The sequence below is a fragment of the Camelina sativa genome, chromosome 9, assembly GCF_030686135.1.
Source record: "Camelina sativa cultivar CO46 ecotype springtype chromosome 9, ASM3068613v1".
NCBI classification, from domain to species: Eukaryota; Viridiplantae; Streptophyta; class Magnoliopsida; order Brassicales; family Brassicaceae; genus Camelina; species Camelina sativa.
The window spans coordinates 32514696-32535332 of record NC_141888.1 but is presented as its reverse complement, the minus strand read 5'-3'; the positions used below and the strand labels follow the sequence as shown (position 1 = coordinate 32535332).

General features: G+C 36.6%; 4 protein-coding genes across 7 annotated transcripts; 2 read left to right on the top strand and 2 right to left on the bottom strand.

Moving 5' to 3' along the window:
* Window positions 1-5260: 5260 nt before the first annotated feature.
* LOC104712376 (uncharacterized protein At5g39865-like) lies at window positions 5261-7685 on the bottom strand. The gene has a single exon (XM_010429270.3). It carries the CDS (start codon window positions 6765-6767, stop codon window positions 5532-5534), a length of 1236 nt encoding a protein of 411 aa, XP_010427572.1. The 5' UTR covers window positions 6768-7685; the 3' UTR covers window positions 5261-5531.
* A 1027-nt stretch (window positions 7686-8712) lies between these two features.
* LOC104712373 (uncharacterized) lies at window positions 8713-9078 on the bottom strand. The gene has a single exon (XM_010429267.2). It carries the CDS (start codon window positions 9076-9078, stop codon window positions 8932-8934), a length of 147 nt encoding a protein of 48 aa, XP_010427569.1. The 3' UTR covers window positions 8713-8931.
* A 104-nt stretch (window positions 9079-9182) lies between these two features.
* Window positions 9183-15914, top strand: LOC104712369 (condensin-1 complex subunit CAP-D2). Its single transcript, XM_010429263.2, has 16 exons — window positions 9183-9696; window positions 10064-10386; window positions 10480-10640; window positions 10735-11923; window positions 12035-12226; window positions 12392-13045; window positions 13155-13331; window positions 13478-13545; window positions 13635-13857; window positions 13935-14034; window positions 14129-14244; window positions 14334-14391; window positions 14479-14630; window positions 14714-14972; window positions 15113-15430; window positions 15531-15914. The coding sequence occupies exons 1-16, from the start codon at window positions 9561-9563 to the stop codon at window positions 15611-15613; spliced, it is 4209 nt and encodes a 1402-aa protein (XP_010427565.1). The 5' UTR covers window positions 9183-9560; the 3' UTR covers window positions 15614-15914.
* A 119-nt stretch (window positions 15915-16033) lies between these two features.
* LOC104712372 (cystathionine beta-lyase, chloroplastic) lies at window positions 16034-19061 on the top strand. Of its 4 annotated transcripts, none has more exons than XM_019229368.2 (13): window positions 16034-16400; window positions 16554-16714; window positions 16805-16920; window positions 16997-17067; window positions 17169-17260; window positions 17363-17450; window positions 17539-17650; window positions 17757-17853; window positions 17948-18029; window positions 18136-18253; window positions 18347-18454; window positions 18542-18644; window positions 18752-19061. In XM_019229368.2, the coding sequence occupies exons 2-13, from the start codon at window positions 16648-16650 to the stop codon at window positions 18925-18927; spliced, it is 1230 nt and encodes a 409-aa protein (XP_019084913.1). In that variant the 5' UTR covers window positions 16034-16400; window positions 16554-16647; the 3' UTR covers window positions 18928-19061. The 4 variants fall into 4 exon arrangements, with proteins under 4 accessions (XP_019084913.1, XP_010427568.1, XP_010427567.1 ...); XM_010429266.3 differs by having other exon boundaries at window positions 16067-16400; window positions 16543-16714; XM_010429265.3 differs by having other exon boundaries at window positions 16069-16418; window positions 16543-16714.
* Window positions 19062-20637: the final 1576 nt, after the last annotated feature.

Sequence of the window (20637 nt, the reverse complement as noted above, 5' to 3'; positions counted from 1 at the left end):
AAGCTGTCGTCTGCAAAAATTAAGTGGGAAACACGTGGGCTTGCGTTCGAAATACCTAAACCCTGGATCTTTCCCTCTCTTTCTGCGTTCCTAATCTGAGCAATTAGGGCCTCAGTGCAAAGTATAAATAGGTATGGAGAGATTGAATCCCCCTGACGAATCCCACGTGTTGGCCTAATTCGTCCCTTGGGATCTCCATTGATCAAAATACGGTAGGAGACGGAAGTAATGCATTGCATTATCCAACCCACCCATTTTTTATCAAATCCCATTTTTTCCATCAAAGCTCTTAAGAAATTACATTCCACCCTATCATAAGCTTTACTCATGTCCATTTTTATTGCCATGAATTTTTTCCGGTTGGCCTGATTAGAACGGAGGGCATGGAAGTTTTCTTGAGCAATGAGGATATTATCAGTGATTAATCTTCCTGACACAAAGGCAGATTGGGTCTCAGATATAAGTTCCGGCAAAAACTTCTTGAGACGTAAGCTCAGAATTTTTGAGATCACCTTATAGCTCACATTACACAAGCTAATAGGGCGAAATCTTGACATTTCACGAGGTCGTTCTCCTTTCGGGATTAAACATATATTTGTCTCATTTAGCTTACCATCAAAAATTCCTGAGCTAAAGAAATTCTTCACCATCTTAGTGAGATTGCCTTTTATGGTTTCCCAAAATTTCTGGAAGAACAAAGCAGTCATTCCATCCGGTCCTGGAGCCTTTCCCGGATTCAGGGAGAACAATGCCCGTTTGACCTCCTCTTCTGAGATATCTTTTGTGAGATGCTCATTCATGGCAGGTGTGACCAATGTAGGTACATCCTTAATGGCTGGTATAGGGTCACTCGCACTCGAGGATGAAAAAAGATTGTTAAAATACTCTACCGCAACTTTTTCTATTCCCTCTTCTGTATCAACCCAAACTATTTGGAATTGATGTACATAGAAACAAGAAAAGTAATTTTCACAGCCATGAGAATGAGATTGTGTACTGATTGATATATATATATATATACATATTTTTTTCCTTTCAATCTCTCTCTCTTTTTTGTACTGATATTAGCCAATACTAGATACGGACCCGCACGTACGTGCGGGGATATTTTCATAAGTTTTTTTTATTTCTAAAAGAATTTGTTATATTGTTGTTAATTACAAATTTGTTTTGTGGGTTTGTTGAGAGTTTTTTTTGTAAAAATATTGTATTACAAATATTATGCATAGTTGTAAAATAAAAAAAAATAGTATGCATAATTGTAAAATAGCTTCCGGGGATAAATTTTTGGATCAATTTTAACATAAAGTTTTTCTTAGTCCTTCATACATATTACAATTACGTTTGGCAAAGCTAATGGTTGTTGTAAGTCTTCTAGATTCGGACCCGCACGTACGTGCAGAATTGATTTCAAAAACTAAGTTTACTATCCTGTATGCATTATATTATATACATGTGAGGTAATACTTGTAAACATATTTTTTAGGAATCAACATTCATAATCCAAACTTGTACCTGTTTAGTAATAGATTTGTTTTTAGTTCAGTTTATACAAACATAATAATTAAATTCGTTTTTGTTATAAGTAAACGACAAAAAAAAAGAGAAAGGTGGTATGTCTATTTCGAGATCTCAGATTCGTCTCATCCCATATATATCATGTTTTCTCATTCATAACTATAGTTTAAATAATAATTTACTGATTTAAAATATTATATTTTATTCCAACAGATTAAAAAATAACTAAAAGATTTGGTATAACATTTATAACCCGAACGTATATCAGTTGGGCATTTGGTACCAATTATTTCATATCTATTACAAATTATTATAAGATTTTAATACTATAGATTAGATAATATATACCTGAAAATTTATAGATTATATTTACTTATTTGGTTTATCATTGTAAGCTCGCAAGTAACCTGAAAAGCTGCGGGTTCACTGGAAAATTAAATAAATCTCGTCCTGTTTTCTTTCTCCCAAAATTTTATTTTGAATTTTAGTTGTCCAACCTTAATTAGTGATGTAAGTATGCATGCTTTGAATTAATTTTGTGCCAAATAGGTAATATAAAAATGAGTTTGGAAAAAGAAAAAAGCATAATTTAGAGTTTTTTTTTTAAGAACAATTCTTCTAAACATTTCAGTAATTTATATTACTGAAATTACTGTTGGGTTTTAAACGGCCCAAGGAAAAAAAAATTCTGTCAAGAACTTTACTTTTTTTTTTCCGTCAAAGACGCATGCGGTTCTTCATCCTTCCTCTATCAGTCAAAGCAAGGCTCATCAGTCATCAACGTTAATCAGGTTCTTACAATTTTATTATTCTCTTGTTTTGTGTATGTTATTAAAGTTTTGAATCGAAGTGTGTTTTTAATTGTTTAGTTTTCTGTAAATTGTTTGTCCAACAAAAAAAAAGAAAAAAAAAAGTTTTCTGTAAATTGTTCTCAAACTATAACTATGAGAAACTGAATGACTCAGTGACTTCAACATCTTAATTTTTATTGTTTTCGCAGAATATCATTGTCACCATCACAACTCTTATTTTCTATGATTATTGATCTAGAATACCAAGTCTAGTAAATGATTAAAATTAAATATAAACTTTTTCTTGCAAATCCGATTATGGGTTCTAGGCATAATATTAAAGTGATGCTCGATTTTGTTAAAACTATTCTGATAATAGATGATTTGAATGACCTTTCTAATACACTTTTTTTTTGCCGTCAAATATACTCTCTTACATTGGAAAGAAAGACAAAATCAGTTTCTTTTTTGTCATGTTAATAAGTTAGACAAAAAGCTAATCAATATGGATCTAGGCAAGAGAAGCATATGCAAGCACCTGCCATTCCATAGAAATAAGATGTTAGTAATTTAATCCTCGTAACTTCTCATTTGAAAACTAATCAGAATAGATTTGAATTAATACTAAATAAACTTAGACAAAGTAATTTTTGAAAATATAACTCCTACATGTAAACCTTGTGAACCTTATAGTTATATGTACACTGTAGATGGTATCCTTTTCAACATAGAGAATTGATTGAAAATAGCTTCCAAGTTCCAACTATGATCATGATAGCATGCATCTGCCATTGCCTCTTAAATCTGTAATCAAAGAGAAACTTGCAAATCTGAAACATAATTCTTCTCAATTATTTTCCAATCGAGTTTAATCACAAATCTCTCTAATTCTTTGACATTTTTTTCTTCACTCCATCCTAAAATTGAGAAGTTGTGAACAGACATATAGAAGATTAAAACAAAAAACATTTAAAATAAAATTTGTTTCATCTATTATGCTGTTTTTTTTAACTTAGTTTTCTTACACATAAATGATGTATTCTCACATCATCATCATCGAGTATCATCTTCAAGGTTTCTTCTAAGAAAGTTGTATATTGCCTCAAACTGGGTACAATCTTCACTTGTATATTCCAAATCATTGTTTGCAGCCATTTTTTTTGTTTTTTTGGAAAATTTTGTAATTTTAGATGGTTTGCAGTATTCGAGATGAGTTACACCTTCATTACGTCTACTGTATTTATAGTTGTAGGGCATGTTTAAAAAATTATTTTCTAGTATTTAAGATTTAATCATATCGTCTATAATTATAATTGGTAAGTTGATAAAATTTTATATATAAGAATATTTTGAAATCGTTTAGAATATGGTAATTATCCGAAATTTATGTGTAAATTGTCAAAGATGATATTTTATTAAAGGAATAATTTTTTTAAGGAAAGATATTAAAATATTGTAATCTCCTAATCGTAACAATATAATTTGAATTGTTATATGTTACATTAAAGGTTGACATGCTAAATACGTGGGTAGATTTGTGGGAAGATTTGTTTAACTTTAGGAAATATACACTTTAATATCGTGCAATCATATTATTTGGCTACAATTTTTATTTGTTCTCTTTAAGTTCATCTACACTAAAATATTAATTAATACCTGTTTGGCTCTGATTTTTTGGCTAACCGTAATCCATTTAATATATGTTTGGCATTTCATGTAATAATTTTTTAGTCTATGTTACTTATTAAAAATGCTTCCCTTTTAATAGTATAGATTACATCACATACAGCCCAAATATACAAAAAAAAAACAAAAAAAAAACAGTCCAATAGAAGAAGCCCAAAGTAGAAGATAGATTAAAGGGAACGCGACAGACGATTGTGATGAGCGCGTTGTGTTGGTCCACAGCCTTCCAATGCATGAGACTCTTAACTCCGGTGTAACCGAATGAAAAATACTTAGGTTCACCCCTAGGGGTGAACCTCTCCATTCACCCCCTCTTCTCTCAGCCAATCAGAATCTTCCATCTAATATTTTATTTTAAAATTAAATTTAAATTAAATTAAAAAGCAAACCAAATTAAGGAGACAAATTCTGTATACTTTTAATTAAGGAAAGTTAAATATTGGCTTGGTTTAGATTTTTAAACTTAGAATAAAATTATGTCGGTTTGGGTTTACAAATGAAGTGGTTAGGGTTTAGATTTTACAATTAAAACGAAATTATATGTCGGTTTGGGTTTACAAATGAGGTGGTTAGGGTTTAGATTTTACAATTAGAACGAAATTATATGTCGGTTTGGGTTCACAAATAAGATAATTAGGGTTTAGATTTTACAAGTAGAACAAAATAATATGTCGGTTTGGGTTCACAAATGAGATGTTAGGGTTTAGATTTCACAATTAAAACGAAATTATATGTCGGTTTGGGTTCACAAATGAGATGATTAGGGTTTAGATTTTATAAGTAGAACGAAATTATATATCGGTTTGGGTTCACAAATGAGATGGTTAGAGTTTAGATTTTATATATGTCGGTTTAGGTTTATTAAAGTGCGGTTTAAGTTTTTTCATTTTATAATAATGTGTACAGATTTTATTGCCTTGTTAGGGAGTGAATGGAGAGGTTCACCCCTAGGGGTGAACCCAAGTATTGTTCTAACCGAATATATCGTCCGAAACTAAGCCGAACAATGATTCATCTTCGTCTCACCGATTGTACCAAATCACGGGTTACCGGATAACCTCAATCTACTAATCTCATCCGATGGTTAGACGCACAATGATCCAACGAAATCAGCTAAAATAAATCAGATAGATTCGAGAATGTATAAAAAATTAAAAACCAATGAATAAAAAGTGTTCTTGCACATACTTTTCTTTAATATAAACCTTGCAGACAAAACAAATCATTCTTTCATTATGCTAATTACTAATAATCATGTAATTATGTACTTATAAATATAGCAGTAATTATCATTTAGTTCATAATGTTAAAAAAAGCATGAAGAGCAAGAACATACCAGTATATGGAACAAAAGAACACAACTCATAAGAGAGTAGTAATAATAATCAAAGGCCACTTACTTATTTTCAATATACACTACTAACCAAATATTATCATCTTTTAGTCAACAAGATTCATCAACTCTTTTCTCTTCTTCTCTTGATAAAATTCGCATCATCAATCAAATCTAAAAATCCCACACAGCTAGCTTCTTGATCAAACACAACACCCACGACAACGCACCAATCCATTCTCATTGCATTTAGGACACCGCTTGAACCGTTCATCTTCTTCTTCAAACACTTTGGTGCTACCATCACAGTTAGTACAAGGCACAAACCTTGCATCCCCACAGCTCCTGCATGTCCCCAAGCGTTCACAAGCAGGGAAACCTTTCAACATCTCTGCTAATTCCCCACCATCGTTAAGCTCCATAATCTCCTCTATCCCACCAATGTGAATTTCTCCGATAAACACCTGAGGCAAACAAACCGGTTTCTCTCCTCCGCCAAGCACACTTTTAAGCTCTTTCCTGTATTTGGAATCCATGGAGATGTCACGCTCGTCTACCGTCACTTGAAGCCCTCTCAAGATCGATCTAACACAACAGCAATCCTCGTATGTCTTCCGAATACCTCGGAGGGATGTGAAGTAGAGCACAATCTTGTCTTCTGTTCTCGGTTTAACAACCTGTGATGGAATCAGTTGACTAGAGGATACAGACTTTGGTGCTTCGCTGATTAAGATGGACGGATTTGGATTCGATGAAGGGCTACAAGAGAGGGATTTTGTAGGTCTAAGAGTGTTGTTGTTACTTAATTGTTTAGAAGACAAAGCTTTCTTGTAAGAAGAGACAATGCTGGGATCTAAATCAGACAGAAACGATTCTTCAGACAAATGCTTCCATAGAGGTTGCTTTGGTTTATTATAAGACAACGGAACCCAATCTCCATCGTCTTCTTCGATTCTCACAAACTCGTAAGACTCTTCCAATTTCGACGCAGACCCATTTAAACCCACATCCCGATTCGGGTCGGGTTTAGAGCAAAAACCCGAATTAAGACGCTTACCAGGTTTGGGGATTTCGAATTCGAATTCGTCGTCTAAGCCATCCATAAGCTCCCAAGTGTTGATGACTGAGTCAGGAGAGACCGGATCTGGTGCGTCCTTCCCGGCGACTGAGATACAAGGTTGTTCGGAGACGTTTTTGGATTCGTCGAGATCGATGAGGAGAAGAGAACCATAAGAGGTAGACGTGAGTGAAACGAGGTGGTGAGTGTCGCCTTTTCTAGCCGGAGGATGGTGAACCAACGGCGTCGGAAATGAGAACGCTCTCTGCACCGCCGGTGAAGATGAACCGGAGCCATATTTTGTCGGCGGTGAAGAGAATCTAGCGGATGAAGACGAAGTAGAAGAAACGGAAGAAGCGGTCTTTGAAGTTGAAGAACCCATTGTTATTAAAGAACTGATTTGGTTTCTTCTTGAGATGTTTTTGGTTTCTGGGAAATGACAGAGAGACAAGAAAAGATAGTTTTTGGGTGGAAGATAGCTGTCTAAGGCAGTTGGAGGTGGAAGATGGTGAAAAATTTAATGGTTGAAGAAGGCTACGAACGATTGATAGGTTAGCTTTGATGTTGATTTTTTCAGAACACCCAGTTTTTAGCTATTTGATTTTGATTGTGTAACGAAAGATGAAAACAATTCCAAGAAGAACCTTCGTTTGTAAAAAAAATTTGGGCCAACATTTTTATAATATTAAATGAGACACGATCTTATTAAATGTAATAAAAAAATGTCATGATCTACATAACTGCAAAGTCTTTATGGTTATTTTATTAGTACTAAACCAAAGATGGGAGAAAATATATAAATAGTTGATCAAATAAACTATGACTTGTCTGTTTCTAAAGATTTTTTTTATAATGTTTTTAGTTTATTATATTTATAGCATTTATTTTTGCATTTCAATAGTTTCTAGATTACTTTTATTTTTACAGAAGAGATAATAAAGTTATAATAAAAACCAAATTATAAAGCAATAGTATCTTTAAAATAAAGGTTGGAATAATAAATTTGAAGATAGGACCTAGCCAGAGTATTCACGTGAATAAATTAATCCTTGACTTTAGAGAAAGTTTCCATATCTGTATCTGTTAATTTTTAATGTCTTATTGAACTTATTCTTGAGTTGATTGAGAATGAAACTACATTATTTTTTTTTTTTCATTTGTGTTTGATCTGCGCATACGTTTTCTTTTCCTAAGACAATGTTTTGCTAGCTGGTACTATTTAGTTGACTAGTCGTTGTAATGTTTTGAGAAAGAATATGAAAAAGCTGTAGTAGATTCATATATTATCCCCACGAGAAAGCAAGGTGCTTTGCTGTTACATGTTGGCATTATGTTAACTTATGTGTTAATGTACTTAAAAAAATATGATGTTCAGTGCAGTTTAGTTATATCTCAGATCTTTGCTAAAATGATTTAGAAAAATTAAAATACTAATTGGAGGACCACATCTTAATTAAAAAAAAAAAAACAATTGGACCACATTTTTAATTTAAAAACGTCCAAGTTTAAAGAGAGACACATAAACAACACAATGACATGGGGCGGAAATATTGAACCGCAGAAGGCAAACTCCTTGACGATTCTTTATTTCTTTTGGTACTTTGCTCTTTGTTTTTTACTCTTTTCGATAAGGGAAGGAGAAAGATTCGACATTGAGAACCAAATTACACTTCAAAGGCTATAAATGATATAAGGAAGATATGCATAAAACAAAAACGCTACTAAAAGAGGAAAGCTCAATAGTTTTAGTGGTGGATCTTTTGTGTGATTCTTCCAAGCAAAAAAAGGCTACATGATTCGTGAAATTCATAGAACACATTGTTTTTAACACGTATATATGATTATGGTATTACAACTACTATACACCTAATATATATATACTGCTCAGCTCTGTCCCTCTCCCTATACACGTATTCGTGAAGTGCTATCACTTATGTCGGCATATATATTATGCGATCGAAACACTTCCTAGAACTGTTTTCCATCACAATCACTTAAACCTATATAGATCATATCAGCAAAGCTGCTTTGCATTTTTTTTTGTTGTCTCATATAGAGAAAAGAGAAATCAATCTGAGCATATGAATGACCTGAGCATACTTCAACTCAACACAAGAACACAAAAAAAAAAAAAAACCAGCTTGATTTTGCTGAGTTAAAAATCTCAACTTTGAGATACCCAAAATCGGAGCTAATGAGCCAAATAACAAGGAAACAAGCATCATCAACATCCATGGAAACCATATAATATACAGTCTCATATATGAAGCAGAACATTAGTTACACAGACACTGAGTGACTCAATACATATACCACTCACTTCCAAGTCATAAATTGTTCCTTTTTGGGAACAAATATGATCTATTTCTATTAACCTCAAACTATTCTCAATTTTGAGGGTTGTACTTGAAGCGACTCTAATCAAAAACAACAGAGCAATCACAAAAAAAAAAAAAAAAAAACGTAAACTTTAGGGGAAGAGGAGGAAGAAGATATACGCACACAGAAGAGAAGGAGGAGCTAAAAGAAAATCTTGGAATTAGGGATCAACCGACATGGAAAGGACCAATATCTCCGTTTCTAAGAGAACCAGCAATCTCGTCAGCGATAGCCACGCAAGTGAAGACCCAACCACTCAGAGATAACCAAACCATTCTCATCAGATACATCGCCATGCCCAGCGGCATCGCCATCTCTGACCTTCCTTTTTTTTACTTTTATCTTTTTTTTTGTTAGATCAAAATAAGATTAGCCGGAGAAGAAGCCATTTGGATTTGGAGTGGCCAAAAAAAAAAGCTTCGGGAAAATATAAAAATAACAATAATAAAAAGATGATTCGGTACGTTCAAGGATCTTCCAACCATTTAGGTTTCACCACGTGTTAAAATTTAATTCATAGAGTTTACCAGCTATGTCCTTGTCTGGGCCAGTTTAGTCGACGGGAAACGCATCGTCATCAATGCTTTATTTAATTCCAGACTTTTTTTAAAAAAATATCAAAAATTAGGGATCCGACCCGGATTTGTTATTTGGAACCCGACCCGATAAATTGGCCCCATGAACTCCCGCTCCGATGCCGTTTTTCAATTTCATTTTGAAATTTGTAATCTCCCCCAAAAGTTCGATTTCTCTCTCTCTTCTCTGACCAACGTCTCTCTCTCCTCTCTCTAGAGAAATGGCTCCTCCCTTTGTTTTCCCCCAAATTCTGCGAGCCCTAGAAGAAGATCCGGAAGACAATCATCGCCTCTTCGCTCAGAACATCGTCGATGTGACTTCTCTTCGCCCTTCCGATCTAGAAGAATTCGTCAAAGGTAATAAAATAATTACTCTCTTTGGGGTTTCTTCGTTTCCTCTAGTGTATGAGCCTATCTGTTATCTTAATTTTGCTGTGTAATTTTTTTGAGAAACTCGCTAGACAATTTAGTAGTTTCATTCCGAGATGCTTTAGATTTGATTCTGTAATTGGTATTTGAGCCGAAATTGAATTGTGAAGTTAGTCTCTAGTCCCTCGAATCGTCAGTTGTGTTGAATGTGAAGCTTTTATTCTGTATGTGTGGGAGCTTAGCTGTTGCATTGTGTTTACAGATTTGAGTATTTAATTATCGATAGGTGGAGATTTTGTTCTTGTTGATTGATATGTGAGGCATTTTGTTGACTGTCTTCTTAATTGTGGAACAGGTGTATCCTTTGACTTATCTGATAGGGAACTCTTCTGCGTCGAAGATCAAGATGTTTTTGATCGTGTTTACTCTTTGGTCAGGAGCTTTTTCAGTCTTCCTCCGTCTTGCAAGTGTAATCTTGTGGAGAGTCTCCGGTCTAATCTAAGTGTTCTTCTTCCGAATGTTGATTCGATTTCACGGTCTGTTCAAGATCAAGAGGATGAAGTTCCAATCATTGATAGGATCACATCGCATCGCAATGCCTTGAAGATATATACTTTCTTTCTCCTCACTATTGTTATGACTGAAGAGTCACACATCAGCTCAATTGACAGCACAAAGGTGTTCTCTCTTTTTTTTTTTTCCCAGCTGATAATGTAATTATTGCACTGTATAAATTGTGGACTTTACAATATTGATGTTGTGGATGAACAGGTCGCAGCACGAGGGAGGAAAAAGCAAATTATCCAGTCATGGAACTGGGAACCTCAGAGGGGTAGGATGCTCAATTTGATTGCAAATTCTCTTGAGATCAACCTCTCCTTGCTCTTTGGATCATCAGATCTTGACGAAAACTACCTCTCTTTCATTGTCAAGTAATCATTTCTATGCCCTTGTGAATCTGGTTTATCTTGCACACTCCATGTTAAAAGTAAATCCTCACAACTTTTTCATATAATTTCCTTGTAGAAACTCCTTCACTCTTTTCGAGAATGCCACAATATTAAAAGATGTTGAAGCAAAAGATGCACTGTGCCGCATCATCGGAGCATCTGCTACAAAGTACCATTACATTGTTCAGTCATGTGCCTCAATCATGCACTTGATACACAAATACGATTTTGCTGTTGTACACGTTGCTGATGCAGTTGCTAGAGCTGAAAGTAAGTATTCTGATGGTACGCTGGCCGTGACAATCATTAGAGATATTGGGAGAACTGACCCGAAATCCTACGTTAAAGATACAGTTGGGGCTGATAATGTGGGACGTTTCTTGGTCGAGCTTGCTGATCGTATGCCAAAACTAGTGTCGACAAATGTTGGAGTTTTGGTCCCTCATTTTGGTGGTGAATCATACAAGATAAGAAATGCACTAGTTGGTGTTCTTGGAAAATTAGTTGCAAAAGCATTTAATGATGGCGAGGGAGAAATGAGTTCCAAGTCCCTTCGTCTGCGAACTAAGCAAGCTATGTTGGAAATTTTGCTCGAACGATGTAGAGATGTTTCAGCCTATACAAGGAGCCGAGTTCTTCAGGTGTGGGCTGAACTTTGTGAAGAGCATTCTGTTTCAATTGGCCTATGGAACGAGGTTGCATCACTTTCTGCTGGAAGACTGGAAGATAAGAGTGCAATTGTTAGAAAATCCGCACTGAATTTACTGATCACGATGTTGCAACATAACCCCTTTGGTCCACAGCTTCGAATAGCTTCATTTGAGGCAACCCTGGAGCAGTATAAAAGAAAACTGAATGAACTTGAACCAAGCCTCCCTACTGAGCATGCATCAAAAGAGTCAACTTCAGATGGTGAGTCCTGTATTGGAGACGGTGAAATCGATGACTTGCATCTTGAAGCTACAAGTAAGATGCATCAAGATAGTCTATCTGATAGCTGTCAGCCAGAGAACGGAGAAGAAATTAGTGAAAAGGATGTCTCTGTTCCAGATATTGGTAACCTTGAGCAAACCAAGGCCTTGATTGCTTCCCTAGAGGCTGGATTGAGGTTCTCGAAGTGCATGTCAGCTAGTATGTCGATCCTTGTTCAATTAATGGCTTCATCTTCTGCCACTGATGTTGAGAATGCTATTCTCTTGTTGATGAGGTGTAAGCAGTTCCAAATTGATGGTGCAGAAGCTTGTCTCCGTAAAATTCTGCCTCTGGTATGGTGCTTATCATATATCATAACTCATAAGAATCTATTTCTTCTGACATTTTTGAGTTAACATCCCCTTCAACTGTGCTAAAAACCTTGTTTTTTGCTGTCTCTGTAGGCGTTTTCTCAGGATAAGTCTATCTATGAGGCAGTAGAGAATGCCTTCATCTCAATCTACATAAGGAAAAATCCAGTTGACACGGCGAAGCAGCTGTTGAACCTGGCCATAGATTCAAATATAGGAGATCAGGCAGCACTAGAGTTTATTGTTAATGCTTTGGTGTCAAAAGGTGAAATATCTAGCAGCACGGTAGGTTCCTCCTGTGACTCCAGCGTATGAGTATGCTATGAAATATGGTCAATTGATATATGTAGTCTGCTTATGCACGGTCAAGAACAACTAAAAATAATGAGCGTGGTTATTGATTCACCTGCTAGAGGCTAATAAGTGCTTCTATCATTTTTGTCTTTGCAGACATCGGCTCTATGGGACTTCTTTTGCTTTAACATCAATGGGACAACTGCAGAGCAAAGTCGTGGGGCTCTATCTATCATTTGCATGGCTGCAAAGTCTTCCCCTAGGATTCTTGGATCACACATGCAGGATATTATTGATATTGGGTTTGGCCGTTGGGCAAAAGTGGAACCTCTACTTGCCAGAACTGCATGCACTGCTATTCAGCGGCTTTCCGATGAAGATAGGAAAAAATTATTGCTCAGCAGTGGCAGCCGGTTGTTTAGTATTCTTGAAAGCTTGATCACTGGGAACTGGCTTCCAGAAAACATATATTATGCTACTGCTGATAAAGCCATAAGTGCCATATACATGATCCACCCAACTCCAGAAACCTTGGCTTCTACTATTATTAAAAAGTCCCTGAGCACTGTGTTTGATGTAGTTGGACAAGATGAACCACAGCCTGATACCGACAATAATAAAGTTGATATTCTGACTCCAGTTCAAGTAGCAAGACTCAGTAGATTCTTGTTCGCTATCAGTCACATTGCCATGAACCAGTTGGTGTATATAGAATCTTGTATCCAGAAGATCCGGAGACAGAAGACCAAAAAGGACAAAGCGGCTGCTGAAAGTCAGAATACAGATGAAAACCTTGGGGCCACACAAGAGGTACAGACCGATTTTCGTAGAGCACAGCCGGTGGCACAAATGTTGCAACCCTAGTGAGTTATATTTGCTTACTAGTGTGATCTCATGTGAGGTTTTCTTTGTTTTATAGAACAATAGCATAAATGCTGAGCTAGGACTTGCGGCCTCTGATGATGCACTGCTTGACACACTCGGTGAAAGAGCAGAGAGGGAAATTGTTTCTGGTGGTTCTAACGAGAAGAATCTGATTGGGGAGTGTGCAACTTTTCTCTCAAAGCTTTGCAGAAATTTTTCTCTGCTGCAAAAGGTAGTTAATTTTTCAATTCATTTATTCTGTTTCATGTCGAGTGATGAAGTTATAAGCTTGCGTTTTATCTCCTTGTTTTGCGTTTACATTTATTTTGTTATATACATTACATGATAAATAAAACTTTTGACTTTCCATTCCTACAGCATCCTGAACTACAAGCTTCCGCAATGCTTGCATTATGCAGGTTTATGATTATTGATGCAAGTTTCTGGTGAGACTAAATCTTCATTATATATTCTCTTTATCCTTTACAAAACTGAATATATACTTACTTGATGCATTAAACTCAATGTATGCCAGCGAATCCAATCTCCAGCTTCTCTTCACAGTTGTTGAAAATGCACCGTCCGAAGTTGTCCGGTCAAATTGCACCCTTTCACTTGGAGACTTGGCAGTTCGTTTTCCAAATCTTTTAGAACCTTGGACAGAAAATATGTATGCCAGGTTAAGGGATGCTTCAGTTTCTGTCAGGAAAAATGCTGTCCTGGTCCTTTCACATCTTATATTGAATGATATGATGAAGGTTACCTCTCTCTCCTCCCTCTCTTTAAATATTTACAATTATAGTTTGAGGTTTCATTCTATGAATCGTAATTTCAGGTGAAAGGACATATCAATGAAATGGCTATATGTATAGAAGATGATGTGGAGAGGATCTCTAGTCTCGCAAAACTATTTTTCCATGAACTGTCTAAGAAAGGTCAGTTGCAATATCTACTTTACAGTTTAGATGACATATTTCACCTTTGAATGAAATTTAACACTTGAGCCTCTTTTCTGCCAAACAAATCCAGGATCGAATCCCATATACAATCTACTTCCTGATATACTTGGGCAGTTATCCAACCGTAATTTAGAGAGGGAGACATTCTGTAATGTCATGCAATTCTTGATCGGCTCCATCAAAAAGGTATATAGCTTTTCCAAATCAATACAGATGTTAATATAACCAGTATTTGTTCTTATTAATCACTCATCTTTATCCTCAACAATCTCCAGGACAAACAGATGGAGGCTCTGGTTGAGAAGCTTTGCAATAGATTTAGCGGAGTCACAGGTATGCATGTATTGATGATATATCCTTACACCTGTTTTGTGATTAATTGGAAGTATATCCCTTTGACATCTACACCTAAACTTACAGATGGAAAACAGTGGGAATACATTTCGTATTCTCTTTCGCTGCTGACATTCACAGAAAAGGGAATCAAAAAACTTATTGAGTCATTTAAGTCTTACGAGCATGCTTTAGCAGAGGATTTGGTGACCGAGAACTTTAGAAGCATAATCAATAAGGTCCGGTGTCTCTGGTTTTTGTCAACTTTGCCATTCTTTAAATGCTATATGTGAGTTTGACATCTGGTTGTGAATCTGAACAGGGAAAGAAGTTTGCGAAACCAGAACTCAAAGCTTGCATCGAAGAGTTTGAAGAGAAAATCAACAAGTTCCACATGGAGAAGAAAGAACAAGAAGAAACTGCAAGAAATGCCGAGGTTCACAGAGAGAAAACCAAGACCATGGAATCTCTTGCTGTCCTTAGCAAAGTGAAAGAAGAACCTGTAGAAGAATATGATGAAGATGAAGATGAAGATGAAGATGAAGATGAAGATGAGGATGAAGGTGAAGATGAACGTGAAGGTTAGTATTTTTTTAACTTGGGGCTAAAGCAAAGTTCGCTGTACCAGGCTTATGATAATCAAATGCCAGTTAACGACAATCTTTCTAAAACATCAGATAGTCTTTCTCGTTTATTTAAGGACTGTTTTGTGTTTTCTCAGATGTTTCAGACAGTGAAATTGTGGATCCATCAATGGAAGAATCAGGCGATAGTTTGATTGCAACTGAGACTGAAATTGTGGATCCATCAATGGAAGAATCAGGCGATAATTTGATTGCAACTGAGATTGAAATTGTGGATCCATCTATGGAAGAATCAGGCGATAATTCGATTGCAACTGAGACCGAGGGTGAGCAATCTGACACAGAGGATGAGCAATCTGACTCAGAGGATGAGCCATCTGACTCGGAGGAAGAGCCAGATTCTGAGCAATGTGATACCCCCAATCCTCGTTCCTTAAACCAAAAGACTAATGGCGGTATGTGAAAACTTCCCTTTGTATCTTTAACAATCTCACACAACTTAAGCTCCTGAATCCATTATAGAAACAGTCAAGTAAAGAGGTATAAGGTTTTCAGGGGAAGAAGGCGAATCAGAAAGCAAGAGTACAGAGTCATCAAGCAACATCAGGAGAAACCTGAGGTCACGAAGTAGAAGTTAGAAGAAACATTGTGTATATGCAGAGAGAGAATGTGTCTGGTCAAATTGCTCAACATCTCGAGAGCTATCTTATATAAACTACGTCTGTTTTGGTCACTACTTTGGTTCCTCTCTATGTAGCCCAGATATTGAAGAATCGACCATTTTTAATGTCTAATGCTTGCTTAGTTGTGATTTGTGAACTTGTGATAAATTAGAGCTAATTCGTCCAAGTATCACTACAAGAGCAAGCTCTTCTTTTGTCGCCAAAATCTGTAAGACCTGAATCAAATAATTTTATATCAAATTCCTTTTGTTTTCTACTCTTTTCTTGGCACTGACGAATGTATTAGTGCAATGGCCTTAGAGTAGGTGTTCACCTACTTTCGCATCCACGTTTTTTTCCTACCAATTTATAAAGAAAAGTATCACATAATTTTGTATTTTCTTTTTAAAAAAACAAATTTGCATTAACCTGAATATTTGGAGTAAAACCAGACCATATTTATTTCGGTTTAGTCTTTTGGAATCTTAGTAAACCGAAACAAACCAAACCGAGAGTTAAAAGCCGATACCTTCTTCAGCTTCAGCTTCAGTTTCTCTCTTCTTTCCGGAGTCCCCCACTTGAGCACTAGTCCTGTCTCCGTCGCCGCGCATTATCTCGTCGATTCATATCACAGACGAGAAATCACCGCCGGAGAAGAAGCTTTTAATTCTCTTTCATCTACCCCAAAAAAAAAAAAATGGCATCTTCTCTATCACTTCACTCCTCCTTCGTACCATCTTCCTTCGCTGATCTCCCCGACCGAGTAAGCCCCTTTATTAAAGTATACTTTATTTAGTGACTTCAATTCAAATAAAGTTCATCCCTTTTTCTCCCCAATTTATATTGCTTTTTGGGGTGGCCTCTACCAATTTTAGTGATATCTGATCATCTTTGTCTCTCTGAAGGGTTTGCTCAGTAAGAACTCTCCGACCAGTGTTTCCATTTCCAAGTTTCCAACTTGGGAGAAGAAGCTGATCTCCAATCGTAACCTTTTCAAGCTGAATTGTGTGATGGAGCAAAGTGTTGATGGACAAACTCAATCTACTGTTGTTAACAATACCCCAGACAGCTTTAATGGTTCGTTTTTTGTTAGTTGGATCGTATTGATGATATAGTCAGCTCTTTTTTTTGTTTTTTTGGAGTGATGGGTGTTTCAATGTTTTGCAGCTATGAATATCAAAGAAGAAGCTAGCGTCTCTACGTTACTGGTTAACGTTGATAATGAATTTGATCCCTTTGATGCATTGAGCACTCCTCTTTACCAAACAGCTACTTTTAAGCAGGTACTGAGGCATGATTCTTTATTTTCATGGGGAAGATTTTGTCATTTGATGCTGTTTTTGTTTGCTTATTTTTTAGCCTTCTGCTATTGAAAATGGACCTTATGATTATACAAGAAGTGGGAATCCTACAAGGGATGCATTGGAAAGGTACTTGTTGCTTTAGCCTCTTCTCGATTCCGAGGTGATTTAGCTTTATTTGTATGTGTGTTGCTTCAACGTTTCTTATAAAAGTTTTCTCCTTTTGTTAGTCTCCTTGCGAAGCTTGACAAGGCAGATAGAGCATTTTGCTTCACTAGTGGAATGGCTGCTCTTAGTGCTGTTACACACCTTATCAAAAATGGTAATTTCCAGTTATTGACTTCTCCTGAATCCTGATGTCTTTCGTTTAGATTGGTACCATAGGCTTGGTCTCATTGTAGTATGTTTGGTTTTGTTTCCATAGGTGAAGAAATTGTTGCTGGAGATGATGTATATGGTGGATCAGACAGATTACTATCCCAAGTAGTTCCGAGATTTGGCGTTGTGGTAAAGTTAGTATTGCTATCTTCATCCGGAAATTTTATAACTACTTATTCTTAAAACTTTGATAACTTAATGATTCCATTTGATATCTTGTAGACGAGTAAACACAACTAAATTAGACGAGGTTGCTGCTGCAATTGGTCCCAAGACAAAGCTTGTGTGGCTAGAGTCTCCAACAAACCCTAGACAACAAATTTCTGATATACGAGTAAATTCTTTGTTTCTACAAAGTTTGGAGCCTGAAACCACATGGCTGAAATCAACTTAGTTTGCTGTAAAATTAAAATTGTTCTATGGTTTTGCTGTGTTTGTAGAAAATAGCTGAGATGGCTCATGCTCAAGGTGCGATTGTGTTGGTGGACAACAGTATTATGTCACCGGTGCTCTCTCGGCCATTAGAACTGGGAGCTGGTGTGTAAAACAACTTTGACTTCGCTAGAAGTTTTGTTTTAATCCTCAGATTTACTTCTTAACACTCATATTTCAATTTTGTCTGGCTTGCTAGACATCGTGATGCACTCGGCTACTAAGTTTATAGCCGGACACAGTGATTTGATGGCGGGTGTGCTTGCTGTGAAAGGCGAAAAGTATGTTGTGTCTACTCTTTTCTATTTTCTGCTTTCAAGTGTATGAGACATTTCGTTGAAAATATCTGCCTTTCTTTTATATTTATATTGGTGTTAAAATTTCCAGATTGGCAAAGGAATTGTATTTCCTTCAAAATTCAGAAGGTTCTGGATTAGCTCCTTTCGACTGTTGGCTGTGCCTGCGAGGAATCAAGACAATGGCTTTACGTATAGAAAAACAACAGGTCTTGACATTAACATAACACCTCTAGTTACCTGGAAGTGTCTCTCTTTTTTGGTTGGTTTCATTACTTACATTAGATGGCAAAAATCTTCAGGAAAATGCACGTAAAATTGCAATTTACTTGTCTTCTCATCCAAGAGTGAAGAAAGTGTACTATGCTGGTCTACCAGATCATCCTGGTCACGATCTCCACTTCTCTCAGGTACTAAAAAACATTAACTGATATACAAGTATAAAAAGAAGACGCTACTGTTCTCCGCGTAAGATTTAACTCTTTTCAAATATGCAGGCTAAGGGTGCAGGATCAGTTTTTAGCTTTATAACTGGATCGATTGCGCTATCAAAGCATCTTGTAGAAACCACCAAATACTTCAGCATAGCTGTCAGTTTTGGTGAGACTCAAATAATTACTTATATACTGTTTCTTCTTAAGAAGCTCTAATAAGCTTTGGGATAGTTTTGGATATTGATCTCTTCCACTATTTTTCTTTGACAACAGGGAGTGTTAAGTCACTTATAAGCATGCCATGCTTCATGTCACATGCAAGCATACCTTCAGAAGTGCGTGAGGCCAGAGGCTTGACTGAAGATCTTGTCCGTATATCAGCAGGAATCGAAGATGCCGATGATTTGATCTCTGATCTTGACATTGCTTTTAAAACCTGTCCTTTTTAGTTTCGCTTTGTTCTTTGTCTCAGCTTTTGTAGTTTCATAGGTTCTTGAAGTAAGAATCTATGTAACAAACCATAAAACATAATTTGGTTTTTGAAAACACATAAAACAATAAATTCATTATTTTGGATTTGTAATGTTGCTTGTTTTGGGTTTAAATCTGTATTATAGGCTTCAAAGCCAACATAAGCGGTTAGAACATGAACCAACTCTTCCTGCACACCCTCCTCCTCGGTTCTGCCTTGACCACTGGCCATTTTGACCAGATGATATTCCTCCACCATACCCAGATCGGTTACCTTGTCCGTGATTCACCTTGTCTTGCCTTTGCCAGTACTCACCCCACCACCACCTGATGCTGCTCCTGGTTGTTGTCCCTCTCCTTCAACTCAATAAAGAAATTGGACTGTAAGAAAAGGAAACAAAATGAAGACCCCCAAAATGCAACAGTGTTTGTAACTAGTTGATCAACCAATTCTACTTTCACATTCCATTTGTATTCACCTACGCTCTGGGGGTCTTCTCATGGTATCGGCTTTGCGAGACACCTTGGAAAAGCAACTCCCTCACTCTTTGACCAGAGTACAGCTCAGAGAGGCAGCTACGGGACTCAGCCATCATTCCTACCCGGAAGGACCAAGACCAAGCTGTGCCATGGTCCTGTTAAAGAGAATCTGTGTTGAGATGTCCATCTGCTGGATGTTGTCTTATAGATGGCTCATCAGCGACAGACAGGTCTCTAGCAGTCACAAAGTTGTACACTAAAAGCATGGTGGTTGATATCACATAGCATCGCATGCACTTTGGTCCACTCATCTCCATTTCTGTAGATAAGGGACACAAGAACATCCATCATAGCTCGGCTGCTCTCTGGGAAGGTAGAGACCTGTTTCTCCTCCTCGGTTTCTTCTTCTTCCACCAACTCGTCTTAAGGCTACCTTTGCAACAGCTTTAAAATCACCCATCCGCTCCAAGTAGTCCTGAATGTTTTGAGCAAGGGCTCATCCCTCGTTCTCTCAATGCATTGCAAAATCATCCTCATCGTCCTCGTCAGGTTCTTTCTCATCCTCAACTTCTGGAGACTCTTATTGATATCATCTTCGTACAGCTTGTTGTTCTTCTTCATATTCTATTTCATTGAGTTCAATGCCTTGGATTTACTAGTGCTCATCCTCTTCTTTGCTTCCTGGTTCGCCAGAGCTTCATTCAAGAAATCATCCAACATCACAAGTGTCTTGATATGCATGGTCGGAGGCTTCGCAGCCTCTGTAATCCTCATAAGTCATAACCTTCTCAAGCTGTTTGTTGACCTTATCAAAGTTTTCTTGCTGGCTGACCCAATCATTGATCTTCACAGCATTTTTCATCTCCCCAAAAACGTTTGATTTTTAGCAGGCTAAACCACACATTTAGTATCTATATTTTCATCATCTTCACTACCACTTTGACGGTAACGGTTATTGATGTCGTTATTCTGAACCTCTTCTTCATAATCACTCTCATCTTCACTTCCACCTTACGAACATAACAAGAAATCAGGAAGAAACCGAAGCAAGTAAAGAGAGTTTATAAAAGACATGTTTTTGATCTGTAAAGACGAGCTACGTTTGTTACGTATAATTGAAGATGCTGATGATATTGATAGAGAACAGAGTTATGAGTTATATGCTAAATGGTCAAGGATTCATGTGTGTTACGTATATATGTGTATTT

Bases quoted from the DNA above. Each gene is read 5' to 3' on its own strand.
- LOC104712376 (XM_010429270.3), bottom strand. From the start codon at position 6,767: ATGGGTTCTTCAACTTCAAAGACCGCTTCTTCCGTTTCTTCTACTTCG.
- LOC104712373 (XM_010429267.2), bottom strand. From the start codon at position 9,078: ATGGCGATGCCGCTGGGCATGGCGATGTATCTGATGAGAATGGTTTGG.
- LOC104712369 (XM_010429263.2), top strand. From the start codon at position 9,561: ATGGCTCCTCCCTTTGTTTTCCCCCAAATTCTGCGAGCCCTAGAAGAA. The intron at 10,387-10,479 runs GTGTTCTCTCTT...GTGGATGAACAG, and splicing joins GCTCAATTGACAGCACAAAG to GTCGCAGCACGAGGGAGGAA. The intron at 14,631-14,713 runs GTCCGGTGTCTC...GAATCTGAACAG, and splicing joins TTAGAAGCATAATCAATAAG to GGAAAGAAGTTTGCGAAACC.
- LOC104712372 (XM_010429265.3), top strand. From the start codon at position 16,335: ATGGCATCTTCTCTATCACTTCACTCCTCCTTCGTACCATCTTCCTTC. The intron at 17,451-17,538 runs GTTAGTATTGCT...GATATCTTGTAG, and splicing joins AGATTTGGCGTTGTGGTAAA to ACGAGTAAACACAACTAAAT. The intron at 17,651-17,756 runs GTAAATTCTTTG...CTGTGTTTGTAG, and splicing joins AACAAATTTCTGATATACGA to AAAATAGCTGAGATGGCTCA.